Genomic DNA, 22,155 nt, shown 5'->3' on the forward strand with positions numbered 1-22,155 from the left:
AGAGGAATTGAATAAAGCTGTAGGTCATTTAAAGTCCTGAGTAGCAAAGTGCCATGAAGGAAGTGTCACGTTGTTTGATTGGGACAAGGGCTGGGTGAAGATAATGGGGAGCTGTGGGGGCTTGTGGTCCTGGCTGCACAGGGAGTGCATCTGGGACTCCTGTAAAGGTTCAGCTTTTGTGCCTCAGGAAATCTGTAATTCACTCCTGTTGAGGGACAGGAGTAAGCAATGCAAACAACTGTGTCTTTGTGCATGTTAGGGTAGTTTTCCTAGGAAAACAATGATCTAATTCACACAGCTAATAGGTAAACACAGAATCCTGTGTCCAGAGAGGCTCCCTGGAGAAACTGCTGTGTGGAGAGGAAGCCCCAGACCCTGAGAGGAAACCTGCCTGTAACCTCCATCTTCACCTGCTCCTGGCAACACAAAGCAGAATTGTGCATAGTGAGCGCCCCCTGGTGGTGCTGATCCCCTCCTGCAGGGAGGTTTGTGTCTGGGCTCCCAGCGAGGTCCCCTCACCCTGTCTCTTGCACAGTAATATGTGGCCTTGTCCTTGGCCCACATGTTGTTCATCTGCAGATACAGCGTGTTCTTGGAGTTATCTCTGGAGATGGGGAATCGGCTCTTCACAGAGTCTGCATATCTTGTGCTACTTCCATCAGTATGAAGATATGCGAGCCACTGCAGCCCCTTTCCTGGAGCCTGGCGAACCCAGCTCATTCCATAGCTACTGAAGGTGAATCCAGAGGCTACACAGGTGAGTCTCAGGGACCCCCCAGGCTGCACCAGGTGTCCCCCAGACTCCACCAGCTGCACGTCCCACTGGACACCTGCAGACACAAGACATCTTGGTCAGGAAACTGTCACACATCTACTGGTCTCACTCATATCCACTCACATCCTCAGTGTCTCTCATTCACCATGAATTACCTTTTAAAAGAACAACCAGGAACACCCAGCCAAGCACAAACTCCATGGTGAGGTGTCTCTTCTGTCTTGATCAGAGAATGGGAACACCTGGGACTCCTGGGGCTGGGGCTCCTCTCCCAGCTGCAGAGTCGGGATGGGCTGGTTTTATCACCATAGAGAGGACCCCATTTGCATGTGCTCTGACATATATATGAAGCTCCAGTCTTAGATTTGATTCTTTAAAAGTGAACAATAGGGTTAGGAACGCACTTGTAGTTTAGTTTGTGTAGATGGTGCTGTGACAATATGAATAATTGTATTCAGTGAGTACAAGTGTGTTTGCAGTCCTGTGTGCATTTTTACAGGTCTTTCATCCACATCGATCATTTTCACTCTACAAGTATTTTGCATACTTTTTGAAGTTTAACCCAAAATACTTTATTCTGTGCCATTTTCACTTGTATAATTTTGTTATTTATTTTGCATGTATTTTCATGCTGGTGTGTAGAATCACAGGTGGTTTATTTTTATTTATTTTCTTTGTTCATTTTGCATCCTGCTCTTTTCCTCATTAAGAAAAACTGGTTCTAATATATTTTGTGGGATCTCTAGGGTTTTGTTATGTTTGAGATTAATGTCACCTGCAAACAACTAATTTTCCTTCCTCCTTACTGATTTAAATGTCTTTTATTTTTTTTATTCCCTATTTTTTTTCTGGTTATGTCTTCCATTTGTAGGAGAAGAAAGCTTTTCCCTTCTTTTATTCTGGGATTTAGCCAGTGTAAGGATTCAATTGACATAAGACATATGTACAGGAGAGAATAAATTTCATTTTGCAAGTGCCTGGCCTTCCTAATGATATGACACCCAGAGAAAGGACAAAGCAGGTGGCACTTGTGATTTTCAGACAACAAAACATTGGATTTGGCAAGAGTTAAGTTTGGGGTATTATGTTAGTCACCAATTAAGTAGGTTTGTTTGCACAGCCTTCTTGTCCCTGTGTTCCTTATTCTGGTGCTAATGATGGTTCTTCCCTCTTGGTACACGGGAGGGAGATTTATATCCTGCTGTCAAGGGATGATGGAGAGTCTGAATGTACTTGGACTATTTCTCAAGTGACTTTTATCCAAATAAGCACTGTGACAAGATGACATAGTTTGAGGTGGCATATGTATTCTTCACGTTATCATGGGGAATGCTTATGTTAGGGGTGACCATCATTGCCTGGCTCCTGATTGGACAGGAAAGCCTTCAGCATTTTGCCGTTCAATATCCTGTCAGGTGTGGGCTTTTCATAGTGGCCATGATCATGTGGAGGTAATTTCCTTCAGTTCCTTTTTAATTGGGTTCTTTTTAAATGATGAACATGTGTTGAATTTTGTCTAATGTTTTGATTCAATCATTCCCTCTGTTAATGGAGGACATCACCTTTATGCATCTGTGTATGTTGAAGGATCCTTGCATCCCTGGAGTGAATCACCCTGGATTATGTTGTATGATCCTCTCAATGTTCTGTTGAATTCAGTATGCTCAGATTTTGTGAAGGAATTTTGCATGTATGTTCCTTTGAGATAGTGACCTGTAGTTTCCCTTCTTGTGGTGTCTTTCTTTGGTTTTGGTGTGAAAACAATGCTGTCCTCACAAATTTCATTTGGGAGTGCTGTTTTTTTTATCAGTGTTTTGTAATAGTTTGAGGAATATTGGCATTAATTCCTCTTTAAATACTTAGTAGAAGTTTTAATAAAGCCATAGACTCCTATGCAGATTGCTTGGAGGGTGAGGTTTTAGATAGAGAAATCTTATTAATTTTTCTTTTGTTCATTTTGTATTTTTCCATGAAACAGTCTTGGTGGACTACATTATGGCATAAATGTGTAATTTGTTCTTGGTGATCTAATTGTTGGCCTATAAATACCTAAGTTTTTCTTTAATGATCCTTTTAAAGTCTTTAGTTCAGTTATGTCTCCTCTTTCAATTCTGATTGCATTTGTTTGAGTCTTCCCTATTTCCCCAGGCTACCTATTTGTTTCAAATTTTACATACTTTTCCAAATACAAATTTTTATGTAATTGATTTGTTTTCTGTATTTGTGATAGTCTCTATTTTCTGTCTGCTTTATCTTTTTATGGTATTTTTATGTTTATCTTTTTATGTCAATAAAAATGCCAATGAGTTTTTTAAGGAACCTGAAAAATATACAATTCATATGAAAGCACACAACACATGGAAGCGACAAAACAATCATGACATCGAGAGAACCTGGAGACATCACACTTCTCTCTTTCTAAAGATATTGCAGAGGTACATTAACCACAACAGTGTGCTGCTGGCATCAAATGAGACATTTAGGCCAGTGGAGCTCATTTCGGAGCCCAGAAGTAGACGTTTGCAGATGCAGTCAGCAAATCCTCCACGAGATTTCCAACAATGCACAGTGGGGGGAGGATAGTGTCTCTTAAACATGGTGTTGAGTAGGGGCACCTGTGTGGCTCGTTAAGTTAAGCATCCCACTTCCACTCAGGTCATGATCTCACGGTTTGTGGGTTCGAGCCTCACATCAGGCTCCTGCTGACAGCTCAGGGCCTGGATTCTGTTTCTGCCTCTATCTCTGTGCCTCCCTACTCATGATCTGTCTCTCTCCCTCAAAAACAAAGTAAAAATTAAAAAATAGTATTGGTATGTACATGCAAAATAATAACATTTGGCCATAATCTTGCTTCATACATATACGTCGACACAAAAAAATCTCAAAATGGATGAAGGATTAAGAAGAACACTTGAACCTAAATGCCTTCAAAGAAAACATGAAAGATAAACGTGATGACATTCACTTGAGAATGATTGATTTGATATAAAAGCAAAGTCACAGAGAACAAAGCAGGCAAGGGGGACTACACCATACTAGAAAAGGGGCAAGTAAATATTTGCAGAGCTAGAAGGCAGTCTAGGGAGGGTAGACATTACAATAAAAAAAATACTGAAAACGAGTTAATATCCAAAGTGCAGGAGGGACAATAAGGTGTTCTCATTTCCCTGCCATCAGACCACACCTCAAGCTTCCCCCTTTCCCTAATGGAGACCCACCTCCATTCAAAGTGCTCCTCAGAGGATGAGTCTTAAAGACGTGCCCACTAGTGTCTGGGCCTCACATGCACAAGAGGATGGTTTGCCCCCAGTGCAGAGCCTGTGCTCAGGGGGCCTGAGAAAGGAGCTGCCCCACCCATCAGTAGCCAGATGCCCTGTCTTGCTGCAGAGGGAGGACCTGACCCTATGAGAGACTCTGTTACCGCAGGATGTTCTTGCTTTACCTCCTCACCGTGTAACACCCCCATCTTGTGAGTAAAGAAAGAACAGAATTTGATTCAGAAGGCAAAGCTACTGATTTGTACAATGTAGGAACCTTAAAGTCTTTTGTCATCTATTCCCCCCCCCCCCCGGCCTATCTTTTGTCCCTAACCGGGCTGCTGCTCATGCCTCAATTCCTGGTGATGAAGATGCATTACTGGAATGAACATCTCAACTTTCTTGTCAATGCCATTGCAGTCTGATTCACAAGTTCTCTTTTCATGTATGCTTGGGGAAGGCAACTAAGTTGGGCTAAATATTATTCCAAGTTCTTGAAGCCAACTTACATTCTGTGCCTTCACCCAAGGCTGCACTCTTGTTTAGTATGTCCGTGACTTGTCACTCTATTACCAAAGGAGTCAGAGAGCCCTTGCAGACTCTCCCACCCTCCTAAAGCACCAGCCGGACAGGGCCATACACCCTCCTGTCTTCTTAATATCCACGGTTGCAAACAGCTACTGCCAACGAGGACTATGTCACAGTGCTTCAAAACTCCCCACAAAGTGTCTTGTCAGTTTTTCACATCCCTCTCACCAGTACAAAAATGCAGTTGCATAAGCTTCTAAGGAAACCTGGCTACTGCTTCCCAAGGACCCCTAACTTCACTGCCTTTGCTCTGTCTCTGTGAGCCCCTCACCCCTACCTGATGCTGCCACAGATTTCTTTTTGTGGCTTTCAGAGTCATTAACGTAAAGTGTTAATATTAGCTCTGTGCACACCCCGAACTCTCAGCTGTCTGAATATCAATAACATGTTTCACCTCTCATTCCATGGAAATGGAGTGGCTGCAGGTATCCTGCGACAACCTGTGCCTCTCGGATATGTCCTATAACTTTCTTCCCATGAAAATTAGACCTTGGGCCATCAGGCCCCACTGCATGCTTGCACCCCCACAGCTGCTGTGTGGATACATTAGGATCGCCACTCACCTGTGTATTCCTCTCTGACAAGTTTGTAATTTCTAGGCCCACCACCTACCTACCAGCAGGCCACTGACCAACCCCTCCATCATCTTGTGTCATGTTAACAGTTTAAATTGGGCTATCCCACTCCCCTTCCTACAAAGGGAGACTGATCTTTCTGCTAAAATTGCTAACAGTCACTCTCCAGCCCAAACCGTGGGGAGACTGTCACTGTCTCTCCAGCGACTGACAGAGCTCACAAGGCTGTCAAATACACAGCCAAGATCAGAGGCCCCTGTCCTTTCCTTCACTTTAGAAGCCTGCCTTTTTCCCTGACTTGGACTATTGTTTATCATGTAAGTTCCTCACAATGGGAAAAGACAGGTGGACAGATAATGATCAGATGGGGTGTATATCGGGGTTGAGTGGGCCTGCTGAGGCCCCTTTCTTCTCTCCTTTGGTCTTGCACCAACCCCATCAGATGGGATAATTAAGAAACTGAGAGACAGTGGGTTCTTCCCAGGCATCCACTAAACCTCTGACTAAATTATTTCCCAGGGCACTACTTGTAAATCTCTCCAAGTTTGTATAATATCAGCAGGCCCCAGGGAGTCCCTCTAGCCCCTCCCTACCCACTGGGGCTCTCCAGATGGATTTGACAAATTGGCTTCCTCTTTGGTTAATGGCTGCATGTTTGGTGGATGGACTGATGCTGTCTGACTGGACATGCCAGTGCCACAACTGTGGTAAAGAATGTAATGCCTGGGGGGCGCCTGGGTGGCGCAGTCGGTTAAGCGTCCGACTTCAGCCAGGTCACGATCTCGCGGTCCGTGAGTTCGAGCCCCGCGTCGGGCTCTGGGCTGATGGTTCAGAGCCTGGAGCCTGTTTCCGATTCTGTGTCTCCCTCTCTCTCTGCCCCTCCCCTGTTCATGCTCTGTCTCTCTCTGTCCCAAAAATAAATAAACGTTGAAAAAAGAAAAATAAAAAAAAAAAAAAGAAAGTAATGCCTGAAATGGTTCCTGGATTTGCCATTCCATTATGGATTTAGCCAGACCAAGGAACTCACTTCAGCACATAGACAAACTACGTACTTGCAAAGACTTGGGGGTGATAATTAGAATTTCACACCCCACATCATCCTTAGTCATCACAGAAGAGGACGATGAGGATATGTGGATTAGGGGAACAGATATGGAACATGAAAAACTAGACACAAAAGTCCTTCAGCAAAAATCCGCCTGGAAACTGGCCTGGAACATCCAGAATCATTGTCCTCGGCCCTTAATGAGATTTGGAATGCTCCAAATAGCAGGCAGGGACTGACCCCCTTTGCAACAGTATTTTCGAAAGGGATCCTTAACCCTTTCTTTACTGATTGAGTGAACTTCATGATAACTTATATGGCCAAGTTGATGCCATGCATAGCCATGTCCAAGAAGTAACTGGTACACTTGGGTCATATCATCCACAGACAATAAGAACATGGCCTCTGCCACTGACTAGCCTTGCCACCCTTTCTACAGAATATGGGACGCTCATCAGGTCTTCAGAGAGCACCCAGTGCCACCTCACTGAGAAGGACCTTATGACGAACTCCTAACCGACTACACTGCCATCAGGATTACGGAAAGATTCCTCTGGATTCACGCAAACTGCACAAAATAGTTCCAGATCGCCATTGTCAAGACTGTGGATGACCATCCCCATGATGACCATTGGTAAGGATTCCCAGAGCCAATTCCCAGGCTCTGGAAGCACATGGCATCACATAGTAGGTCATGGATCAAAAAAACTGCATTTCCACCTAGTTTCATTTTCCGGCTCTTTCCTGTCAGAAAAAAAAAACAACTTCTTAAAATGGAGCCTACCCTTTCCCCCACTATTAAAAGACTGACTACATTTCCTGCTCTCCCTCTGAACCTCTACAACTGTCTGTCTTCAGACTGCATCTGCCCCATTCACCTGTGTAGTTATCTCAGCAGGTCAGACACAGATCCTTACACCAGTTTTCCAAGTCCCGTCTACAGTAAATAATCAGTCTGATTGTCAATTGTTTTGACATCAGGATAGCAAGTAAGCCCCCAAAGTAGTGTTATTTCCTGCCAATGCAAGCAGGTGAACGCACCATGTGGATAGACAAATGGAAGGGTGTGGTATCCACAACCAGAATGACAATGTCACTCTGCCTTTCCTTCCACTGCATTGATTGGGACCACAACTTTAATGGAAGCTTCAGGATGGTCCTTTGCTCAGGTGAAGTATTGGGAGAGAATATTTCCCTTTGTATGAAGACAGTCATGGTGCTGGGTTCTCTCTCTCGGTGACATAGCAAGGCAATCTGGTGCCAGATGGTCACTAGGTGCTCCAGCATAACCCCCATGGCACAAACACTTTCCAGTTCCCAAAATGTTTCATTGGCACTCAGACTACCTGTGCATCAACTGGCATAGCTCAGTCACTTCCTGGTAAGGCTGCCTAAATGCACAAGTCATATGAAAGTAGACCGAAAATCTGGAGTAGCTCAGTCAGGTGACAAAACCCACCTTATAGCTGCTGAAGGGCTGCAGGCCTCCCATGTCTCACAAACTTTCAGGAATACATGATAATTGACCAATGACAGTGACCCTCAATTGCCCAGACCAGTGGGAACTCATGACAGGCTCTACATGAGCTGGTCAGGCTAACTTCTTGCACTGTTTGGACTGTTAGGAATTCCCAAGGCAGAAGGGTAGAGATGTACAGGTTGAGAGCAGACTGTGGCTGGGACTCCTTGGTCATCGATGCTGAATGGGACATACTGGCTAGCTCAGTCATGACAGAGTCTCCCCTGTGGCCCTTTAGATACCCTCAACTGCCTAGACAGTCTTGGGAATGTGAGTCATCTTACGGACAGCTGGGAATTTACATTTCAGTAGTCAACTGTAAAGTGCCACCTGTTAGGAGGGGGCTTTAATGCTTGTCAAGTGCACAGACTGAAAGGAGAAATGGTGTGTTTAATGTCCCCCCTCCTTCAGTAAATCTTGAATTATGGGGTGCAATTACTCAGTCCTCTATTGTACACAATATTGATGTCCATATACTGTCTTAATTGGATGTGGGGGGGTGCAATTTGCAGTCCTACAGACTCCTGATATGTAGCTCCCCTCAGGAAAGCCAGGCACTGGGTTTGTTCCCACTGGCCTTGATGGCATGTGAGGGCATCCACACCATTAAGAAGGCAATGCAGGGTCAAAGGGGCCACCATTGCTAAAAGAGATTCAGTAAAGATTCTTCCAATAGTGACATCAAAGGGATGTTGAGACCCTTCTACTATCCCTCCCTTTATACCTGGTAAACTAAAGGGCACCACACTTATATTTGGAGGGGTTCCTGGGAAGCACTGTACCTTGGCTTCAGGGTCAATGAGAGAAATAAAGTGTTGTCTGTGTCTGTGTCCTACAGGGTAATGACAGAAGTGTACAGGCAGTTGTCCCAGGAGGAAGGACATACTCCACAAACCTCTAGGTCCCTAGACAGGGGCCTTGGCATCTCCCCACCCACTGGGATCCCAGCTCCCCACTACCAGGGCTGTCATGTCCAGAGAAGTGATGGCACCCACCCAAAGGGTAGGAACAGCATTCTCTCGAAGATCCCAAAGAGTCTGATCAAACTTTCTGACTTGTGTTTGGTCTGTCCTGAGATTAAGTCACTAGGGACCCCTCTTCTCAGAGCTGTGCATAAAGAGAAGTGTGGGAATCATCTCTAGAGCAAGAGATCTGGGTTGAAGTTCCACCCCTTGAATGGGGCACTGCTGGGACCCTCCTGTGGGCTCCTATCTATGGAGGTGGTGATCCCATCAGCATTTGCAGCAAAGAAGTCTTGGGCTTCTTGAAGATTCTCCTTTTCACATCTGACTATGGCATGCATGCAAATGCCTGCTACACTAAAGCTGGTATTTCCATGAATTGTATTGGTACAAGGCTTAAGATCAGAGTGGTCCTTCAAGAAGAACTCCTTAGATTCTATTGTCAAGTGCCTCTCCTCCAGGTGGAAATGGACAAGGGCCCATGGGCACATGACATAAGGCAAAAAAAAAAAAATTAAAACCCACACCCATTGAATTGTCCCCATTGTTTCTTACAGTTGGATTGCATCACCTGGGCTTGACCTCTCCCAGTGGGCCTGTGCTGTCGTGCCATAAGAATCCAAGTCTGGAGAATCAGAGCTTCTTCCTTCCTACCTCTGTGGGCTCTGGGGCCCTGGGGAGACTCTTCATCAAAGCCTTCCCTTTTTATTTGGTCTGTGTCTCCTGATCGGTGCCTCGGTGTGATTGTGATAGCCTTTTGATACAGTGAAAAGACTGGAAGCTCCGTAGGTTGTCTCTAAGTAAACAGGCCGTTGATACCTTGAGCTTTTCAGTGATTTATGAATCTGGGGGACTTGGACCAATCCAGACAGCTGTAGTATGTCAAGTGCTTAAAGCAACAGCTTGGAGCCAATTGTGAGGACCCACTAGAGCCAATCAATGTCCTTTTCTCTCTCCTTTTGGAGAAATGATTCCAGGAAACCTTGCATTTTCATGATGGTGTAGTGCCTGTCACCATTTCTCTCTTTCACACTGGTCCGTGGATATGTTGGTGTAGTGGTCTTGACAGGGAGGACCTGGGATAGAAGTTAGTTCTTCCCAGACACGTGTGCTGAGGCCTCCCACACTGAGGTGTCCCCAACAACACCTGTCAAATAGGGAGCCATTGTCAGCAGCAGTGAGGAATGCAGCCAGTAGGGGGAGGTTGCCTTGGTCCTGTCCTCCATCCAGGGAGACATGATGCTCCTGGTCGAGTTGCCTCTGTCACTAGGTAGGCATGGCTAAGCAAACACAACACCAGGGTACTGGCTGCAACACAGTGGACCCAGCAGCTGGCGTCTTCTTCGACACTAATCTAGGGATATGGTCTTCGGTGTCCAGCAATATCTCACTTGGAGATGAGTAGGAAATACACACCTCTGGAACCCCAGGATGGTGCCTGATTGTTGTTCTCTGCAGGGAGTCTGACCTTTTATGGCACTGGTAACTTAGGGTGGGGGTCTGGCAACACCTGGAATCAAACCAAAGCAATGCTACAGACCACCGGCAAGCTCCAGCTCCTTCCCAGAGCAGCTGAGATGTGGGGGTGAGGACGAGTGAGCCATTCTCAGTGCTAACACATTGTTGGAGGGCACCACCTAGGCCCCCAATCCCATCCCTGGGGACAAATGTGTTGGGGACCCCAGCTGTTGTACAAAATTAAGAACATGTAGACTGTATCCTGCTGAAGGAATAGGCAAGAGCCATTGCTCAGGGGGTGGACAGGCAGCTCCCTAGGCATCTGAATCCTGGCTTTGGATACATGAAATGCATGGAGCCCTCCTGACTGAAGGTGGGGTTTCAGTGCACCCCCAACAAAGGAAATGGAGGCACAGGATTTATGACTCACAGGGCCCAGAAGCAAGGGTACACAAGGACCTTGGGAAGGGCAGGCCTCCTTCCCACAGTCCCAGTGATCAGGGCATAGAAAACAGGGTAGCAAGTACCTGATTACTTGAGAATGGATGGGGCTGAAGTCCCTAACTTTTCACAGGCTCACCTCTGTGTGGTTATTCAAGAAGGCTCTCAGAAAACCCAAGTGGGAATCCTAGGCAGATCCTTATCTAAGGTTAAACTCACTGAAAAGTAGGCAAGAGAAAGAGAGCAGGGATTCACATTCATCGGGCTCCAACTGGATGCCAGAGTCATCTATAGGCTCTTGTGCCTGCCTTTCTAATTCATTTCATTGGGTGCTCCATTCAGTCTCATGGTTTCAGTCTCCCACATTTGGAAATTTCGTCTCCAGAGAGGCACAGCTTGTGCTAGGTGGAACCTAATGCCAGTCCCCTTCCCTCACAGCCCACAGACACCCCAGTGTGGAATGGGTAGTGTGGGTGGATGGTAGCCCTCCATTATCCTGAACCCACATTGGGACTGGGAGAAGACAGATTACCTGGAGAATGAGAAAATGTTCAGTGTGCAACCGCACAGTTTTGGAGACAACTCATGAATTTGTCCCTGAAAGAGCTTGTGTGAACGTCTCTTAATTCTGGAAGCATATACACCAGTTCAATACCCAGATGCTGACTCCCGTCCTCTGCACATAATCTGGGGCTCAGTTGCAGCTCTTGGAAGCTTAGATATATATGTAGAAGCCACAAGCATGCAGTTTTTAAGTTTTATTTCAGTGTTCTGGTCAGTGAGCCATGAGAGATGTGTGTCAGAGCCTGATGTGCCTGTGGATTCCTGTGTCTCCTGCAGACCCCCGAAACGTGGATGTCAGCTCTGCAGCCTCATTACTGTATTTTCACACATGTGCCAGTTGGATTGTGTATAGTTGTTCAGCAGTCAGGAGGCTAATTATGGATTGTCGTCAGCAACAATCAGTCCCTTAACTTTCTCGGGGTTGATAATTTGACATTTGTGGCGACACCATAAGGAATGCAGCTATTATGGCTTAAATGGGACCAAAAACTGCTCTGAGATATAACAGGGATTCATGAGTTTGCCTGACTGGCCCCATTCTTCTTGGAGAGGTCCACTGTCCGTGCTCCCACCAGTGCCTCGTTCAGTGCACCATGGAGGATCCCAGCTTATGTGGCAATGGCAGTTCCTGTTATTGTCGCACGACCCTCTGTGACTGCATTTCTCCGGGATACAGTCATAGTTCAGCTGAGCCACACTGCGACTGCAGTAGGTATCCTGACAGATGTTTCCAGGAGCACATGACATACCAGTTTTCACATGACCAATATCGGTTGTGCTATAACATGAATCAAGCCACAAACACCAGAACCCTGAGATCTCAGACGGATGGAATCCAACATGCTCTTGCAGCTGAGGGAGATGTGTGACATTCCTACACTGCAGCCTTCCACATGGCATGTCTGTATGGGAACAGGTTCAGCGTTGAATTCCCCGGGGTCTTCTGCAGTGTCCATGTCTGTTGATTTTTTTGATTTATGGTCTAGCAGACATCTTCACCTTTCCAGAATTTTTGCAAAGATTTCTTGACAGTGCATAGTGTGGTCAGTGCAGTTCCCATGATAGCAGCAGCCCTCTTCAGTGCACGGGGTTCCATCCTGCATATGGAAGTCATCAGGCCCGACAAGGACACCCCTCGGCAGGACTCTGGAAGATCACATATATTTTGGATTGGCCTGCCAAGTGTCCCAGCATCGAAATCGGTGCAGTTTGTATAGCATCTGCCTGTATTACATTTGTCCCCAGGGGTTAAAATACAATCACTCACACAGCATAGATTGCTATAGCACTGCTCTAAGGAGCTGCAGTCACAATGCTTGCCTGGGTCAGCTAAGTAGTTTCCAAAATGATTGTGGGTCAGGCTGTTATTTCAATGCACCATTTAGATGTTGAAGAGGCACTTGCCTAATCTGCCACTGATTATGTAGTGCGTATGAATGAAGGAACACTTCCTGAAAGCTTCAGGTATACAAGAGAATTGGGTCCTAATGCAGTTGGACCTTTTCTGGCAAGCATATTCATCAGTGTCAACCCACAAACCAATCTATTTTGCAATCTGATGTGTTGCTATGACAGACAAGAGTAAATAATGTCTGCCTAAATAACCCATCATGATGGGGCTTTGTGGATGGCATATACTACATACAACTGGACTGAAATTAACTTCATGGGATCCATCTCAAATCGCAACTAAGGATGAATGTGGTTTAAGAATTCGAAAACCCTTGGACTCATAGTATCAAAAAAAAAAAAGGACTCTGATGCAACACATAGTTGCCCATGTTAGCTGGATCTCTCTCATTGTAAATTATCATGAAACCAATATAGTAACTTACATGAATCCCATGAAACAATGAGTCAATTAAGCTAACTAGTCTTATTAGGAATTGGGCACATTTTGACCCGTGGTTGAACACACTATATATTGTTTTGGAACTGAGAGCGAAATTCCGTGATGGGATGACTACAACTTACTAGAGATCCTGAGGACTGCACTGGCATTTGCTTGAGGAACAGGGTGTTCCCTATGCTCCTTATATCCCAGGTTATAAGTAGGTCCCATTGCATTGGTGTCTGCCACTCTCTGAGAAACCACGTGTTCAAATGTTGGGAATCGCTGATGTGTGTGATTTCATAGGCAAGGTCATCCAACTTCATGATACCTTCAAGGCCCTGATAGCACGTGTCCATGGTGGCCATGGAAAAAGGAATCTCCTCCAGGTAGCCGAGGTAGTAACAGTCTGGAGGGATGAAGGGGTCATCCATCTGCATGGCTCCCTGATCATCCTGAGTGATCATCAGCAGATGTCTGGACCTAAAGGGTTTCTTTGGCCACATGTGGATAATGGGTCTCTTGTCCCAAAACACAGGCTACAGGACAGCCAACCAGTCATCTGAATGCCCTTGCTATTGTGCAGCTCCTTCTTTGTAATTACCACCTCAAGGAAATGTAGCGTCATGAGGGACGACCTTGAGAACCCTGGACAGGAGCCAGCACTGCCCAGAGTGCAAACTGCGAGAGGGACACCCTCAGGGTGACCTGGCCCTCTGCCAGCCTCATGCCCCTGCTCAGGGACATCTGCCAGTGAGAGTGGATAAATGGAGGATCCTCAGCAAAGTGAGGTCTAGGCCATCTGACAGAACAGAGGGCTGTGCCAGGTGGCCAGCACCCTGCACCTGGGATCCACTTGTGGGGTTAGGTAACAGTCCCAGGGTGTGGCATTGTGTGACCATGCACAACAGTTCAGCTGGGGTGGATGTGGGAGAAGCAGGTGAGCCAGTTCAAGCATGCTCACATGGACATAGTAACGACTTGGACCCAGAGACATGGCTCTTTTCAACACATTCCATCTTTCCTCCAGCTAATGAATATGGGATATGAAATTTTAACACCCTGAACTTCTCTACCAATTCCATGTCCTATGGTACTGCTGGGTCACTTTCTCTGGACGACTGCTTTTCCTCATTATGGAGACCAATGCTTCCCACTTCCTTGGGATGTGGAGGTGGACATTGTCAATTTTACCTTTATAGGTGACTAAAAAATTAGCTTTGTCGTTTTTCATGTCTCATTCTGGTTAGACATTAGTTTTCAAGCCATTTGATCCTTTGGTTTTTGGTTTGAAGCTTCCTCTGAGTTTACTGAGGAAACATTTCCCAGTATTCTGTCATGATTGGTGAAGTACAAGGTTGTATTTTAGTATTTTTTTTATGCCAGCTGGGGAGAACAGAAAGTACTGCTGACCATGTGTGAGCCCCCGGGGTTTTCTGCTCTAATCCCTTATTGGGGTTCTTCCCTGGCCTCTGGCAGTCTCCTCCCTTGCATGTGTGGTTCCCTCCTCAGCTGGAGATGCCAGGGAGTTGATGTAACGTTGGCAGCTTGCACCGTGGAGTCTGCACATGATCAAAAGATGGTATCAACCATGGAACTCCCTTGTTTGATTAAATATGTACTCCTCCTTTAAAACCCCCTGCGTCAGGGAGAAACCTCAGAGTTGCTTTTGGACAGGAGTCTGCATTCTCACCAGTGGCTGTCCTTGTGCATAAAGCTCAAATTCCTTTCCTACCAAAACTAAAACTTTGAATGTTGACCTTTCCAGCAACAGGCAGCTGAATTCGGGTTTTGATAACAAGAAAACAGAGTGGAGTGGCAGTTGCCAGGGGCTGGCAGCGAGGCGCAATGAGGGTTAGATATCAAGGGGTGTGTTTTTCTGCTTTGGAAGACGACTAAGTTCTAGAGGTCTTCTCCACAACATTACATGTGTAGTTAACAATATTGTACTGTATGTTTAAAATTTAGTGAAGAGGGTGGATCTCAGTTTCAGTGAGATCTTACCACAATACACGAGTTTTGCTTCTCACACAAAGTATGCATGGACCCACGCTCTGTACTGATAAGTGAAAATAATTTAAAAAAATTTACACACTTTGGGTCCTAACCCTGAATATATGCCATTTATAAATATCTTCTTCCATTCCATAGGTTGCCTTTTAGTTTTGTTTATTGTTTCCTTCACTGTGCAGAAGCTTGCTATTTTGAGGTACTCCCAAGAGTTCATATATGTATGTATTTAATTTTCTTGTAATATTTAAATTTAAATACAAGTGTGTTAACCTACAGTGCAGTATTGATTTCAGGTGTAGAATTTTGTGATTCATCACGTACATATAACACACAGTTCTCATTTCAACAAGTGCCCTTTTTAATGCCCACCTCCCTTTTAGCCCACCTTACCCCCCTCCCCTTGGTTTGTTCTCTGCATTTAAGAGTCTCTTCCGGTTTCCTATTCTCTGTTTTTATCTTATTTTATTTTGCCTTCCCCTATGTTGTGTTTCTTATATTCCACATATGAATGAAATCATATGATATTTGAATTTTTCTTATGACTTATTTCACTTAGGTTAATACGTTGTTGTTCCACCCATATTGTTGTAAATGACAAGATTTCATTCTTTTTGATGGCTGAGTAATATTCCATTGTATATATTTACCACCTCTTCTTTATGCGTTCATCTCCTGATGGATATTTGGGCTTTCCCACAATTTGCTTATTGTTGATAGGGCTACTGTAAACTTTGGGGTCCATGTGCCCCTTTGAATAAGCATTTTCGTATCCTTTGTATAAATACCTAGTAAAACAATTGCTCAATTACAGGATAGTTCTATTTTTAATTTTTTTCAGGAGTCTCCAAACTATTTTCCAGAATGGCTGCACCAGTTTGCATTCCCACCATGTTAATTTTAGCCATCCTGACAAGTGTGCGGTGTTATCTCATTGTGGTTTTGATGTATGTCCCTGACGAGGAGTGACAATGAGCTTCATTACACTTGTCTTTTCGCCATCTGGAAGTCTTCTTTGAAAAATGTCTATTCATGTCTTCTGACCATTTCTTCACCAGATTATTTGTTTTTTTCAGTGTCGAGTTTGAGAAGTTCTTTATAGATTTTGGATACTAAGGCTTTATCTGATATGCCATTTGCAAATATCTTCTCCTATTTTGTCAGTTGCCTTTTAGTTTTGTTGATTGTGTCTTTGCTGTACAGAAGCTGTTTATCTTGAGGTCCCAATAGTTCATTTTTGCTTTTGTTTCCCTTGCATCTGGGGCATGTCCAGTAAGAAGTTGTTCTGACCGCGGTCAAAGAGTTTGGTGCCTGTGTTTTCCTCTAGGATTTTGATGGTTTCCTGTCTCACATTTAGGTCTTTCATCCATTTTGAATTTGTTTTGTGTATATTGTAAGAAAGTGGTCTGGTTCCATTAGAGTCTTCTGTTGCTGTCCAGTTTTCCCAACACCATTTGTTGACGGGACTGTCATTTTTCCATTTGATACTGTTTCCTGTTTTGTCGAAGATTAGTTGACCATTTATGGGTTTTCTACTCTGTTCCATTAATCTATGTGTCTCTTTTTGTGCCAGGAGCATACTGTCTTGATGACTACAGCATTGTAATATAGCTTGAAATCCAGAATTGTGATGCCTCCATTTTGTTTCTTTTTTAGGATCCCTTTGGGTGTACAAGGTCTTTTGTGGTTCCATGATAATTTTAGAATTATTTGTTTTAGCTCTGTGAGGAATTCTTGTATTATTTGACAGGGATATTTGCATTGAATTATTTGCATTGAATGTCTAGATTGCTTTGGGTAGTATCAGCATTTTAACAATGTTTTTTGTTTTAATCCATGTGCATGGAATATTTTTCCATTTCTTTGTGCCTTTTTCAATTTGTACCATAAATGTCCCAGGTTTTTCAGAGTAAAGCTCTTGTAACTCTCTAGTGAGGGTTATTTCTAGGTATCTTATGGTTTTTGGTGTAATTGTAAATGGGATAAATTCCTTGATTTCTCTTTTTCCTGCTTCATTATTGTTGTTTCGAAATGCATAAATTTCTGTATGTTGATTTTGTATGCTGCAGCTTTACTAGTTTATTGTATCAGTTGTAGTGGGGGTTTTTTTTGGTGGAGTTTTTCAGGTTTTCTATATATAGTATAAAATTCAACTCTAAAACTGAATAATCCTATTAAAAAATGAGCAGAAGGCATGAATAGACTTTCCAAAATGCAACATACAGATGACCAATAAACACATGAAAAGATGCTCAACATCACTCATTATCAGGGAAATATAAATCAAAACTACAACGAAATATCAACTCACTCCTGTCACAATGACTAAACTCAACTACACAAGGAACAACAGGTGTTTGTGAGGATACAGAGAAAGAGGAACACTTGTGCACTGCTTGTGGGAATGGAAACTGGTGCAGCTTGTCTGGAAAACAGCATGGGCCTTCCTCAAAATGCTAAAAATATAACTACCTTATGATTGATCGATTGAACTACTAGGTATTTACCCAAAGGATACAAAAATACTAATTTAAAGGGAATTGCAACTCTATGTGTATAGCAGCCCTATCAAAAACAGCCCAGCTCTGGAAAGAGTCCAAGTAAGCATTGACTCATAAATGGATAAAGTATATGTGGTACATCTACACGCACACACACACCCACACACACACACACCCACACTCATACTCATACTCTGGAATGTTTCTCAGCCCTGAAAGGAATGACATTTGCTATTTGTAATGATATGGATGGAGTTAGAGAGTATTATGCTAACTGAAACAAGTGAGCGAAAGACAAATATATGATTTCATTCATATGTAGAATTTAAGAAACTTCAAATGGGAAATGGGACAAAGAAGAGAGAAGAGCTACACCAAGAAATAAACTTTTTTCAATGTTTTTAAATTTATGTTGAGATAGAATGAGGGGAGGAGCAGAGGAAGCGGGAAGGAGAATCCCAAGTAGTCTCTTTGCTGTCAGTGCAGAAACCAAAATGGGGCTTGATCTCAGGATCCATGAGGTCAAGACATGAACCCAAATCAAGAGTCTTAGGCTTAACCCATGGAACATATAAACGCAACAAAACAGATTCTTATCTATACAAAACAAACTTGTGGTTACCAGAGTGAAGGTGGGAGGAGGTTTGGGGAAGTAGGTGATGGGGTTGCAGGGCCGCAGTCATAATGAGCACTGGGTGTTGTATGGAAATGTTGAATCACTATATTTTACACCTGAAAGTAATACTGCATTGAATGTTTACTATGTGGAATATGAATAAAATCTCAAATGATGTATTTACAGTGTCTGCAAATGGCCTTGTTGGCATACAGCCCATGAAGAAACATTTATTCCAGAAAATATACTGACAGACGGAAAAGCTAGAATTTTGAGCTAAGGTATGTGCCTTTCCTTCCCCATCCCAGCTCAGCAAATGGAAACTCCAGTGCAAGGAGCTGGGACTATAGGCATGTGCCACTGAGCCTGGCTGCAACCTCCCCTCCAGACTGTTGCAACCAATACCAGGGTTCCTGGTGACCAGCTCCTGTTCAGAGGACTCTTTCCCAGAGGGACAGGGTGTCAGTGACCCTAAGCTGTTTGCTGTTGAGGCCAAGCCCCAGCAGGTGCCACTGAGATGTGGGACTCACTCATTGTTTGCAGCCCCACTCCCAGGATGGAAACTCTGCCCTGGGCACAGTCCACTAGGGATGCTGGGAGCCTGGTCGCCCCAGACCTGACTTGTACGGCAGGGGTCTCATGCCACCAGGACAAGCAAGCCTCAAAGAAGTGCAGCTGCCACTCACCCCTAAACTGAGCCCGTATTTTGTCCCCACCTGCAGCTGCAGAGTTTTGCCCAGGGCAGGGGGGAGCTGGAGCAATCCACTAAACCAAGGTGCAGATCTGTGCTGGCACAACTGACTTCATTTCCAGCTGCGTGTGGGAAGGTCTGGGCCTCATGTTGTGGGAGAGTCAGGTGCAGGAGACAGATGGTTTCAGTGGAGGATTCCTAACCTACTCCTGCTCACCTGCAGGAGAGAGCCAGAGCCAGGGACAGTTGAGGGAACAGCTCCTGTCAGAACACATGTGAGATTATGGCCTCAACAACTCTCCATTCAGAGGGGTCCGAGTTTGTAGGGTTTAGTCTGTGGAGAGTTGAAACATCTTGGTTACAACATTTAAAATTTCAACATGACTGGGTTTTAGGTCATTTCTATCTGCAGTAAGGGTATCCTTCATGTCTCCTATGCTTGCCTCAAGCACAGCAAGTATCCTTATGATAGTTTTGAAAAATTCTATTTCCTTGTGAGAGTTTTTAGAAATTCTGTTTGAGGCATATTAGTTATATGTGCTTTAATAATATCCCCGGCAATGACCTTTTATCGTTTTTTCTTTTGGGATGAATTCCTCCATCATGGTGTATGTCTATATCTCTGCTTTCTTAAGTGTTTTAGAAAATCCTGTTTTGTTTTCTGCTTCTGGAGTAGTGTCTTTATTGAGAAGTGTTCAATTGCTGTTGAGGGCTTGACACTTTAGGAAGCATTTGTTGTATGTTCTGTGTGCACTGTGCAGTCGTGTATTGGTTGCTCTGTCTCTCAGCTAAGTCCTCTGCAGAGTTTCTCCTTGTCTCCAGTGATGAGTGTTTAGACATTGTCCACAATGTTGTGAGTTTTAACTAGGTGAGTTTGTTCTGCCTGTAAAAGAGGCTAATTCCTATTTCCCCTGAGGGGAAGCTATGCCTCACTATATGGCCAGTAGACTTGGTGCCTTTGGGGGTATATGTCATCTTTGAGGGAGGGGCGCGGTGCTGATCTGGTTTCCAGGCCCTCTTTCTCTAGTAAGGAAGCACCTGAGGAAGGCAAGGGTGGGTATAGCTTGGTGTCAGTGGCTCAGCTTCTACTGGAAGTTGCTGTGCTGCTCACTGAATTCTGTCCATGCTGATTGGTGGGAGGAAATATTGGCATCAGCTCCCTCTCTAGTCCCTTGAGTTGGAGTTCCCAGCCTCCCCTGTTCAGGAAGCCCCCCCCCCCCCACAGAGAGAACAATCTGTACCTGTGGGTCCCAGGCTTCCATCAGAACCCTGCCTTCACCCTGTCTGTGTCCAAACCATTGGCCCACCTGGTGGCACAGGGCTCTTATGTTTTATCTCAGGAGCTCTAGCTGGGTTTGAAAACTCCAAATTATATGAACGCAACATGACCGGGACCCCACTGATCCTCTAGGAGAGGGTCTCACTGTGCTGTGGCTGGAGCTGTTTATCCCAGGAGGGCAGTTGCATGAACACTAGGGGCTTGGAGTTCATGGTGAGGAAGAACATGAAGGCAGCATTCAGTTAGCTGCTCTCAGCAGAGGCTCCTATGCTAATGACCATGGCAGTGCAATGGTGCCTGTCAGCTCTCCTGCCCCATGAGAGGCAACACACACTTTATGAAATGCACCCCGAGAAGGGAACTGTCTCTCCCCAAGTCTCCCAAGGGATTCTCAGACCACAATTCTCCCTATGCGACTCTGCCCTCCTTCTCCACAGAAGCACAGCTATGCCCACCAGGCTCCATGCCAGTCATGGCATGGACTTCTAAATCTTCAGTCCTTGAACTCCGCGTTTACAGGAGGTTGACTTGTCATGATTACCTTTATGTGTCATCTTGACTGCATCATGGTGCCCAGAAGCCCCACTGTTTCTGTGGATGTCTGTGATGTGTTCCAGAAGAGACTGGCATTTCTATCCGTGGTTTCTGTCTGCTTGGGCATCACCCATTCCATTAAGGTTCTGAATAGAAACTGATGCAGAGGGAGGAGGAATTCCCTCAGTTTTACTTCCCATGTGCCTGTTTGAATTGGAACATTGGTCTCCTCTGGCCCTTGTTCTGAGAGTTACATCATCATCTCTTCACGTTTGAGACTAGAAACTAGTTCCGTATCAGATGAGAATTACACCACTGGTTTTCCTGGGTCTCCAGCATGTGAGAGTGGAATGTGGGTCTTATCAATGTATTTAGTCATGTAAACCAGTTTCTTTGGTTTCTGTTCCTCGGGAGAATCCTGACTAATACATGGAGATGAATTATCTCTTCTTTAGAGGAATTGGATAAAGCCGTAGCTCATTTAAAATCCTGAGTAGCAAGTGCCAGGAGAGAAGTGTCACATTGTTGGGACAAGTGCTGGCTGAAGATAATGGGGGTCTGGGGGCTCCTGTAGGCCTGGCTGCACAGTGAGTGCATCTGGGACTCCTGTAAAGGTTCAGCTGTTGTGCGCCAGGAAGTCTGCAATTCACTCATACTGAGGGACAGGAGTAAGGAATGCAAACAATTGTGTCTTTGTGCACGTTAGGGTAGTTTTCCTATGACAACGCAGTTGCTAATTCAGAGAGTTAATAGATAAACACAGAATCCTGTGACCAGAGAGGCTCCCTGGAGAAACCGCTGGGTGGAGAGGAAGCCCCAGACCCTGACAGGAAACCTGCCTGTAACCTCCATCTGCACCTGCTCCTGGGAACACAAAGCAGAATTGTGCATAGTGTGCGCCCCCCGGTGGTGCTGATCCCCTCCTGCAGGGAAGTTTGTGTGTGGGCTCCCAGTGAGGTCCTTTCACTGTGTCTGTTGCACAGTAATATGTGGCCGTGTCCTCGGTCTTCAGGCTGTTCATCTGCAGATACAGCGTGTTCTTGGCGTTGTCTCTGGAGATGGTGAATCGGCCCTTCACGGAGTCTGCGTAGCTTGTGCTACCTCCACTACTACTAATATACGCGACCCACTGCAGCCCATTCCCTGGAGCCTGGCGGACCCAGCTCATGTAGTAGCTACTGAAGGTGAATCCAGAGGCCACACAGGTGAGTCTCAGGGACCCCCCAGGCTTCACCAGGTCTCCCCCAGACTCCACCAGCTGCACGTCACACTGGACACCTGCAGACACAAGACATCTTGGTCAGGAATCTGTCACACATCCACTCTTTCTCAGTCATGTCCACTCACATACTCAGTGTCTCTCATTCACCATGAATTACCTTTTAAAAGAGCAACAAGGAAAACCCAGCCCAGCACAAACTCCATGGTGAAGAGTTCTGTGTTCTATGTTCTGTGCTGGTCACAGAATGGGAACACCTGGGACTCCCGGGGCTGGGGCTCCTCTCCCAG

The 22,155-nt window shown here is 45.1% G+C and overlaps 1 long non-coding RNA gene and 1 gene segment (V, D, J or C); one reads left to right on the forward strand and one right to left on the reverse strand.

Moving 5' to 3' along the window:
* The first annotated feature begins 548 nt into the window (after window positions 1-548).
* LOC116737917 lies at window positions 549-18,423 on the forward strand. Its single transcript, XR_004343261.2, has 3 exons — window positions 549-757; window positions 6,680-6,874; window positions 18,329-18,423. It is a non-coding gene; the product is annotated as an uncharacterized LOC116737917 (long non-coding RNA).
* Window positions 18,424-21,379: 2,956 nt separating this feature from the next.
* Window positions 21,380-22,155, reverse strand: LOC115508080. The segment is given in 2 exon segments: window positions 21,380-21,924; window positions 22,026-22,155. Coding segments are annotated over 2 exon segments (591 nt in total).

The sequence above is a fragment of the Lynx canadensis genome, chromosome B3, assembly GCF_007474595.2.
Source record: "Lynx canadensis isolate LIC74 chromosome B3, mLynCan4.pri.v2, whole genome shotgun sequence".
Classification (NCBI taxonomy): domain Eukaryota; kingdom Metazoa; phylum Chordata; class Mammalia; order Carnivora; family Felidae; genus Lynx; species Lynx canadensis.